General features: G+C 39.0%; 1 protein-coding gene across 1 annotated transcript in view; it reads right to left on the bottom strand.

The window, feature by feature from the left end:
- LOC126827515 (uncharacterized) overlaps nucleotides 1-10140 on the bottom strand; it is a 118283-nt gene extending 108143 nt beyond the window's left edge. The window contains exon 1 of the mRNA XM_056102204.1: nucleotides 10051-10140. Coding sequence (XP_055958179.1) covers nucleotides 10051-10098 — 48 coding nt within the window. The 5' untranslated portion in view covers nucleotides 10099-10140. The remainder of the gene's footprint in view (nucleotides 1-10050) is intronic.
- Between the last annotated feature and the right edge of the window lie 957 nt (nucleotides 10141-11097).

Below are 11097 nucleotides of genomic sequence, written 5' to 3' on the forward strand. Positions count from 1 at the left end.
TGGCTGATTTTCACTCCGATTTTCATGGATTGAATTGAGATTAATTGTGTTCCATTAGGTACCAGTGATTTCTGTGTGAGAAATGTCAGACTTTCAAACTACTAATTAGTGGTTGAGACTAATTCGAAGATCAACTTGAAAACTTAGTAACTACAATAGTTTACTCTAGCTAACATTAGCTGATTGGATTTTATTATTACTTGTGATTTGTCGCAGCATTATTCTTAGTATCGTATGCCTACTATAGCCACCATAGATAGGTCTAACCTACAGTAGAGTGGGGTAACATTTTAAATGTAGTGCAGTGGCCTTTTATTTCAACTTGTGTTGATCTCCTGTATACAGCAACTCGATCATAACCATTAATACAGATAAACTGATTGAGTGATTAGCTAAGTTTTTCAACATTGCTTGTAACTGAATTGTTTAACTTTGACAGTCCTCCATTGGATATGTGTTTGACCGTTTTAAGCAGTGTGTAAAGGACTTGTGGAAGCCGTCCATTTCAAAGAACAGTTCCAATTGTTTTTTTACCAGCCAGGACATTCATTGCAATTTCACTGTAACCTACATGTGATTACAGACTTTAAAATTTGTTCTTTTGTAAATTCTAGCTAAATAACAAATATTATATATATAATAGACAGTTTTGTATTGTTTTCATTTGAACTATTAATTGGGTTCCTCGATTTCTTTCATCTATGACATTTACAAACCTAATAATTAGTAATATTGTCAGATAATTTTTATATCAAGTGTAACACTTTTGATAGGTCATTTTTTTTTGGATTTTCATTCTAGTAATTCCATTTTTGTGAAACTGTTAAAGTTTCTAAATATATATACATGTAATTGGTAAATACTGTTACTATTACTATTTAAATCACATGATTAATCATTTTTTTGCCTTTCAGCTCCCTACCATCCTTTTGACGTTGATCAATTTACGTAAACTTTAGTTAGTTATTCATTATGGAGAAAATGATCGATCGATTCGATGGCAATATTATTGATAGGGACAATGCTAGGGCCCACACGTTAAGCTTTGAGGACTATCTATATCAAACGGACATATCGCCCGAGGATGGAGATTTGGAACATGTAGTTCGCCTTTTTAAACAGTCACTGAAGGGTTCTGCTCGGTTATGGGTTGAAAACCGTGATTTCGATTCATATGCTAGTCTAAAAGAACAGTTTATCAATAAGTTTTCTCCTACCAAGACTACTCTGGGTTTGTTTTCGCAATATTCTAGCTTACAGTATGACTGTTCTCTTTCTCCAATTGATAATCTAGAGAGGATTACAAAACTAGCTTCACAGTTGGATTATAATGCTTCTCAAATCCGAGATAAGTTTATATCAGTTCTACCTAATAATTGTAAGCAGTCAGTCATCATGGTCAGTTCTGATGACACACCAGTAGAGATCCTTGCTGCTAAGGCCCAGCGATACTTTGATGTCAGTTCCAGTGTTCCCTCTTCAACAGTGAAAGAAGTATCCTTCAGTATGTCTGAATTACAGGATGAGGTCTCAAATTTAACATTGGATTTGAGTACTCCTTCCCCATACACCGATAGTTCTGTCAGGAAGGTCCAGTCAGACCGTCGACTACATAGATCCCCATCAACAGACAGAAACGTTTCTCAATCTAGGTCTCATCGCTCTCAATCACCACATAATTCTCGTTCATTTTATAGGACTCAATCACCTCTTAGGGATCAATCTACTTTCCGCAATAGATCACCGTATCCTTATAATTCTCGTTCATCATATAGAACACAATTTCCTTCTAAGCATCGGTCTGAAACTCAATCTCCTCATCCATCCAGACCACGTGTCATATTTTGTGATTATTGTCTTTATCCTGGCCATACTTGGCAGTTTTGTTACGTTCGTCAAGAGCATCTTTCTCATCGACAGTTGTCACAGAACGAGCCTACCCATCCAAATGGTCCTACCATATCTCGTCAGGATTTTTGAATTCGGGAACATTTGATAATCATGCTCCACAAATGTTCCCCAATTCCAATTTTGTAACAAAAGCCATTTCTGCAAATGCGGACCAAGACGTTATTGTTCAGTTAAATCGTTCTAACTTTTGTAAAGGTGTTTTACCTGATAAGAAATCAGTTATTATTTTGTTTGACAGTGGTGCATCCAAGTCTTTAGTATCACAGTCTGTTATTAACTCATCTTCATATCTGTCAAGTCTTTCTGTACATACGTTGGAAAATAGTTTAAATTTTCGTATGGGTAATGGTCAAATATTGACTTGCTTTTCGTTCATGATGGTTAAAATTTTTATACAAGGCTCTTGTTTTAATGTTAAAGTTCATATTGCCCCACATTTGGTTGGTATTGATTTAATCTTTGGTCAAGAAACCCTGTCAGAGTTAAAAGGGTCTTTACAATTTGATACAAATCAATTTCATTGCAAGTCTAAGGAAGTATCATTTACTCCGACCCACAGTGTTTATATTCGCCCTGGCCATACACGTTATGTAACCTTATATGGTAACGTGCCATCTATATACCGGAATCGTGAAGTTCTTCTTAAGAAAGTGTCAAAGGCACCATCTTCCTCGTTTATATTAGCAACATTGCAACGCAATAAAACCATCGTACCTATATCTAATCCCGGTAAGAAGACTCTTCATCTTAGACCTTCTCAACATTTATTTTATTTTAACACTGACAATCTCTTTTTATGTGATTCATCAGATTTTGTGCACCATTCACAACAAATTTCTCATCATTCTCAGAGTACTCTTTCACCTCATAAACCTGAGTTAGAGATTCTTAAGCAGACTATCAATTTGTCTGACGGTTGTATCTTGTCGCCTACTCAGAGAGAGGAGTTTCTGGAGCTTCTAACTAAACATAAGGATGCCTTTAGTTTGTACGGCGAGATAGGTCACTGTCCAAATTTAGAAGTAGATATAGAAGTCACTGATTCGCGTCCATTTTATATTCGTCCATATCACACAAATGAAAGCGATAAACAAGTTATTGATGCAGAACTTGACAAATTAGTCAAGCAAGGTATTATAGCCGAGGGTCATCAATCTTATACCTCTCCGATATTGGTATTTCCCAAGAAAGGCAGCACTGAGAAACGCGTTGTCGTCGATTTTCGTCATTTAAACAACCGCATTAAAAGGTATAATCATCCCTTCCCTTTACTGGCTTCAACATTACAGCGGATAGGTAATGCCTCTCCCAAAGTTCTCAGTTGTTTGGATTTAAAATCTGCCTTTTTCTCTTTGCCCCTTGCCCCTAATGCCCAACAATATACTGGAATCTCATCATATCATGGCGGTCGACATTTCTATTTTAAAAGGCTAACCCAGGGCCTAAGTGTCTCGCCTGCCATTTTCCAGACAAAAATGGATAAAATCCTATCTGCAGTTCCTGACAGCCGCCATTACTGCATTGCACACCATGATGATATTATTATCTTTAGTAAAGATGCCCAGGATCATAGTAAGCATCTTCAGTCAGTCTTCAAAGCCCTGATAGATAATGGTTTAAAGATTTCCCCTGGTAAATGCTCATTCTTCAGGCGTGAGGTCGTCTATATGGGCCACGTCATAAAGGTAAATGATGATGGACTTGTAATTCTGAAGGCTTTAGCAGATCGTTGTCAGTCTATTCAGCATCTCATCCGTCCTAAGTCCAGTAAAGAGGTACGTCGATTCATAGGAGCTGTAAACTACGTATCCAATTTTCTTCCTAGATTACAAGAAGTAATGCAACCTCTCCATAGCATTTCATCAAAAAAGTCCAAGTTTGCATGGTCCAATGTACATGAAGAGGCCTTTCAGAAAGTTAAATCTCTGTTAACTACACCACCAGTCTTGTATCTTCCAACGGCAACAGGTCATCTTACTCTCTATAGCGATACAAGCCGTTCTGCAACTGGCTCATATTTGACACAAGTCATTAATGGCAAGGAAAGGATCTTAGGTTATTACTCAAAGAAATTACCTCCAGCATGTGCCAATTACAGTGTCACTGAACTAGAAATGTTTGGTTTGCTAATAAACATCACCCATTTTCAGTACCTTCTCCAAGGAGTAGAATTCACTGCTGTCGTGGATCATTCTGCCATTGTACACATTCTCAGTTCTAAGAAAGAACCTTGTACTCAACGCCTTAAGAGGATTATCATCAAGCTTTCGCAATATTCCTTCCAAACATGTTATAAAAAAGGTACAGAGATGGTATTAGCTGATTTTTTGTCCAGGAGCTCCACTGATACTCATGATTGTGAAATTGATCAAGTGGTCCCCACAGCCTTTGCCTTTTCAGACTTTGCTTTTCCCATTCTCTCGCCAGTTAATCGACCTGTTACTCGTCGATATGCAAAGGAACAACAAATACCTATCCCAGATCTGTTTCCCAAATCTAAAGCTTCCTCAACTGTTTGCATACCATCTTCAGTATCTCAAGAAGATATACCTCCAACCACTCCTACGTCTGATTTCAACCCAGATTCAGAATCATTTGATAACCAGTCTCAGGCACAGATCCCACATAAGAATGTTTCCAACCAGGTTATCAACCCCGCTAAACCATCAAAGCCCCCTTCTTCGACTAACGTGCCCACTCACCAAAATACAACCTATTTGGGTAAACACAGACCAGTAGTATCCACAACAGAAACTCGTCCCGAGGAGCGTCTTGTTGACAAACCTGAGGATGGAATCGATGATTCAATTCCGATAGACTTGTGTATTCCTCCCAAACCCCTACTTCACAATTGTGAAAAGGTTGTTTCTTCTCATTTTCCAAAGCAAGCTGAACTGACCAAACTCTATAATGTTATTAAGCGTAAGATAATCAGAGATTACAACTTACCTTTTGATCAGAATAAACTTCGCTTAGAACAGGAAACATCTCCTTACTTCAAACAAGTTTATGACTATCTGCCACATGATATCTTGCCTAGCAATCGTAAAGCTGCTAAACGTTTAAAACTACAGTCAGAGGAGTATATTTTAGCAGAACAGCTTTTATTTCGCCTCCTGGTACATGATGATGATCGCTTTACTCTTCAGTTAGCCGTTCCGGAATCAATGTGTAATGGCTTAATCCATCAGTATCATGATAGCCAGTTATGCAATCATCAAGGTGTTGTTCGTACCTATTTAACCCTACGGAAGTTATTCTATTTTCCAAACATGTTTCAGCGAATTACACAGTATGTCAATACATGTTCAACCTGCCAACAATTCAAGCCCAAAACTGATACAGCCAGAGTTTTTCATCCTCGAATCCCTGAGGAATATAATGTTTTCAGCAAATTAAGCATTGATTTTAAGTCTATGCCCACATCAGTTTCTGGTTTCAAACACCTTCTTGTTGTATGCGATGAGATAACACGTTTTGTTATTTGTGTTCCTACAAAGTCTGTCGATGCAGAAACAGTTTGCGAAGCTTTAATTCAGAAGGTTGTTTGCCTATTTGGTCCTCCATCAGTTATCATATCTGATGCTGCTTCAAGTTTCACTGGAAAACTAGTGTCTTCACTCTGCACAGCCCTTGGTATTAGTCAGAAAGTGATTAGTGTTGCCAATCATGGTAGCCTTCTAGTCGAACGACACATCAGGTCAATTTCAGACTTCTTAAAGGTCAACTTAAATCAATATGGAACCGATTGGGTCAGATACGTGTCTACGTGCTGCTATGCATACAACTCCTTTTCTTCATCACGATTAGGTAGTCTTTGTCCTTACGAATTAGTGTTTGGTCGTAAACCGAAAAATCTTACTCATCTCAATTGGCAATTTGATGGCATTTGTCGCTCCTATTCGGATTATATTTCCCAATTGAAGGACAGATTTGATCATATGTCGAAGACCATAATGGATCTCCAGAAACGTCAGCAGGAATCACAAAACATAAGTGTTGCTCATAATCTGAGTAAGAATCCTGTTTACGGATTGGGTCAGCTGGTTTATGTTCTCAAGCCTTCGTCTTCCAGCTTAACCTCAAATTCACGAAAAATCAAGGCCGATTGGTGTGGTCCTTTGGTTGTCCATCAGGTACTCGATCGAACCCATTACGTTCTTGCCACATTGGATGGCAGGGTGCTTCCGGATGTCTATTCTATTAATAGACTAAAGCCATGTTTTGTACGGTCGCCTAATTTTCAAACTAAAATTACCCATATTGATCAACTGCAAAAGGAGCTGGGTAATGTTCCAGCCAATAATGCTCATACCCTTACTGAAATTAATCCTTTATGTTTAATTACTGATGAGAATGATATTGTACTACATTCATTCAATGAGACTGTAATCCCTTATAATAGGATCACAAAACCAGTTAATTTACACCAGTATGTACATAATAGTGGTGATAACCATCATCTTGCTACTGTTGGGACATTGTCTAATTATCAGTTCACCAAACAATGTCACGTTTTACAAAATGTTTCTAATGTGTCTACCATGGAGTTAAAGAAAGCACGGTTCAAGTGTGGTTCCCTACAAGTTTTAGTTACCATACCGCATACAGAGGCAAGCCATAAGTCTTCTTGGGTCCCTGTAAATTCTTGCCCTACATTATTTGCCATTGTCAATAACCTTGTTCATGATAATAAGCTCCAAGTTACAGGTAGCATTAGTAAATATCGATTGATTAACATGTAATACTGTTATTGTAGTGTTCATTCAGAAACCCAGCTGTATATCAACCTAAACACTGTAGATATCTACAACATGTGTTTTAGTACACTAATGGGGTTCGGAGCATTGTGAATGTTCACTTTAATAGCTTCCATATCGTATATGTAAAAATATTGTTTGAGTTATAATATGTACCATAGTTTTAGTTTTGCTTTTCTTAAAATCATAGTTCACAGTTTGTCCAACCAGTTGTACTTTGACTTCAAAAACTGCGTTTTTGATTTCAGTCGGGGGGATGTTGTATAGCCATATATTAGTTCTAAGCATGTATTATTGTGGTCTGTATCCTGCTACTAAGGATACATGATTTATCTCCCTTACATATTGCCTGTTGTAAGACTTGATAACTTGTATGTTTTGGGAGTGAGCTCCCCTGGGAGGAGGTGAATAAACATGTGCCTATGAAAGAAGTCTTTTGTTTCTATGAATGTCTTCCAATGAAAATATCTGAATACGTGTGGGTTTGACCATTCACAACAATACAGCGAAGACTAATGTTAGGTGGCTTTACTTGACTTGAAGTCGGGCTAAATGTCCGTTTCCACCTAGGGTGATATCGCTCACAAATATAAGGAGGGGGTGGTGGGGGGGGGCTGCGTACATGCTTACACGTCACATGGCCCGCCTCTTTTTATGTCACATAACCCGGTTAGCTGATTATAAATAGTAGAGGACTATGGTTAGCACAGCTATTTTTTAAAAAAGCAAAATCAAGCCTAAAACAAAGTTTCAAAACTAGGATGCATTCACAAGCCACTTGGTAACATATGATAGTCTTTTCGGCTGAATGTGACCCTATAGTGGAGTGGTGACAGGGTGTGTGTCTTGAGAGGGGGCGGGGGGGGGGGGCATTTAAGTGGGCCCGTCATTCCGCCTCTAACGCTTGTCCCCATCTTACCCCCTACCACATCTAAGCCATCTACACACTAGGCTAGAAATCCTCTACGTTGAACAGAAACTGACAAACGAATATACTTGAATATCAGGATTTAATTATTTTATCCCGTGCGTTAAAAGGTCAGCGGGTTTAAATCAACAAAAGCAGCATGTTTTTTCTGAAGTGTGGTATACTTTTCTGTATTTTGACGAGTGACTTGTTAAATACAGGAGAACTGTCATCATATGTTCGTCTTCATTATCCCGGTTGGTGCAGAAAGTAGGACGTTAAACCCCATTTCATTTCACTTGTCATCCTATTTCGGTTATATATTTTTATGGTGTAACCCCAACTCAGATGACACCCCTCCTGTCCTCTCATGGCACCTCTTCCTTTCCTTCTATGATGGCGCCTCTTCATATTATTATCTGATGACAACTCTCCCTTTCATTCTCTGATGACGCCTCCTCCTTTCCTTCTCTGGTGACACCTCTCACTGTTCTTTTCTGATGTCACCTCTTCCTTTCCTTCTCCGATGGCACCCCGTCCTGTCCTTCTCTGATGGCACCCCGACCTTTCCTTCTCTGATGGAACCTCTGCCTTTCCTTCTCTGATGGCACCTCTTCCTTCTCTTCTCTGATGGCACCTCTTCCTTTCCTTCTCTGATGGCACCTCTTCCTTTCCTTCTCTGATGGCCCCCCGTCCTTTCCTTCTCTGATGGAACCTCTGTCTTCCCTTCTCTGATGGCACCTCTTCCTTCCCTTCTCTGATGACACCTCTTCCTTTCCTTCTCTGATGACATCTCTTCCTTTCTTTCTCTGATGACACCCCTTACTTTCATTCTCTGGTGGCCATGGCATACCTTCCTTTCATTCTCTGATGACACCTCTTCCTTTCATTCTCTGATGGCACCCCTTCATTTCATTCTCTGATGGCACCCCTTCCTTTTCTTCTCTGATGACAGCTCTTCCTTTCATTCTCTAATGACAGCTTTTCCTTTCCTTCTCTGATGACAGCTCTTCCTTTCATTCTCTGATGACAGCTCTTCCTTTCCTTCTCTGATGACAGCTTTTCCTTTCCTACTCTGATGACAGCTCTTCCTTTCATTCTCTGATGACAGCTCTTCGACAGTCCTTCCTTTCATTCTCTAATGGCACTTCTTCCTTTCATTCTCTGATGGCATCCCGTTCTTTCCATCTCTAGTGGCACTTCTTCCTTTCATTGGCAGATGGCACCCATTCCTTTCCTTCTTTGATGACACTTCTTCCTTTCCTTCTCTGATGGCACCTGTTATTTTCAATCTATGATGACACATCTTCCTTTCATTCTCTAAGGGCGCCTCTTCCTTTCATTCTCTGATGGCACCCCTTCTTATAGCACCCTTCCCTTTTCTTATCTGATGGCACCCCTTACTTTATTCGCTGATGAAATCTTTCACTTTTATTCTTTGGTGGCGCCTCCTCTGATGGCACCTCTTCCTTTCCTTTCCTTCCCTTCCTTTCATTGTCTGATGACACCACTTCCATTAATTATCCGATGGCACCATTTTCAAACAATGTCTGATGTATCACTCCCTTTCATTGGCGGATGGTACCCCTTCCTTTCATTCTCTGGTGGCGGCCCGTACTTTCATTGGCTGATGCCACAGCTTTCTTTCACTGGCTGATATCATAGTTTCCTTTCATTGGCTGTCGATAACCTTGAGTCATACGGACTTAACAATTTATTAACGTGGTGATTTACGAGGGCTGGCTGAAAAGTTTTAAACTTTAAAAGGGTAGATCAATTGGGTTGAAACAAACTTTTGCCACCAACAAGTACAATCATTGAATGAATCATAGACATTAGAACTGCAATTGTAGTGTTATTCACTTAGTACCAGACTATCTCGTGAACCTACCCATTGCAATCACCAGAAATGGCTACAGGGCAGTCATCAAGTACCTGCAACTGAAAGGACTAACCCCAACACAGATACATGTGCTGACATAGTCTCCACTTTAGGGGATGATGCACCTTCCTTTTAAACAGTAAAGACATGGGCTGCGGAATTTAAGCGTGGCAGAGGAAGTCTTGACGATGACCCTCGTGCCGGAAAGCCATCAACAGCAACCATCCACGAAAACATTAATCGGGTGCATGACATAGCGATGGCTGATCGTCATTTTCTTTGTAATGGTGACGTCATGTCAGCCGTGAACGACTTTTTTTAAGGGTGGGTGAAGAAAATTTCTTCCTGACCGGCACCCAGGCCTTGCAACATCTTTGGCAAAAGTGTATACATCCCTATATATAAATGGAAACCATCGACTTTAAACAGGTCTTTCACGGACAGGCTTGGAACTTTTCAGCCAGCCTTGAAGACGTTCTATCTAAAAGAGATATACTAATGGACTTTTCAGATGACGGATTGAAGTGGACATATTTCTCTCTTGCTAAGCAAATAATTATTTTATAAAGTGATGATTCAAAATAACTTACTTCCTCAATACAAACTGTGCTATCCGTCAATGTTATGAGCGTTGTCATGGTGATAAATTAACCGTTTTTTTTACTTCTGGAAGTACAAGTACTGGCAAGTTATTTACCTTCAATAGAAGACAAAGAATCATATTAAGGTCGAAGACAAATACTAAACTCTGAAAAATCGTTATGGGTTTTCTTTTCTATAGTTTTTTTGTTTTTTTTTCTAATTTTTGCTGCTGGTCCCAAATGTTTATTTAAAAAAAACCCCAATAACCTCTGTATTAGTAGGATTATTATACGTTAGATGAAATGTGAACACCACCAAGTATATTATCATGATCCGACTCTTAGCAGGACGGGAGGGGGGGGGAGGCGCATTTCTGCCATTGGGTCAAGTGGCGTGGTTTCGATTCCGTGCTTGTACGTGACAAGGAGAGGGGTCGCCTGTCCAACCTCGTGGGTTTTTATCTAGGTCCCCCGGTTGCCTCCCACTGCTAATGACCCTTACGTGCACGCGAATTACTGAAATAAAAATTGAACCATATGTTACTCAAATGGCGTGGTTTCGATTCCCTGGTTGTACATGACAAGAATAGGGTTTTGTCCGAGTCTGCCGGTATCCTCCCACTGCTAAAAAAGGCCCATGATATTACATTAATATGGGCTTTTAGACCCCCTTTCGTGCATTTTAAGGTACCAAAGCATAGAGCCATACGCCCTTAAAGTAGACTTTTGTTGGTTATATTTTAAATATCCTATTTTTTAAATTAATATTCGAATATTTAAAATGTTTAATATCCTAATTCTTTATTTAATATTCGAATATTTAAAATAATGAAACTGCTATCATTCCATTTTTACAGATAACGTATTTCGCCGAACATAACTCATAAGAATAAATACAACAGACATTAAACAAATAATGTAAAACAGTATATATATATATACATTCATACTACATTAATATTATATGTGCTTTTCGACCCGTTTTATGCTTCCAAACAATAGAGGTTGAGATACTTTATTCGAGTATTTAAAATATTGAAAACATATTAATTCTTC

Source organism: Patella vulgata, chromosome 7, assembly GCF_932274485.2.
Source record: "Patella vulgata chromosome 7, xgPatVulg1.2, whole genome shotgun sequence".
Taxonomy (NCBI): domain Eukaryota; kingdom Metazoa; phylum Mollusca; class Gastropoda; family Patellidae; genus Patella; species Patella vulgata.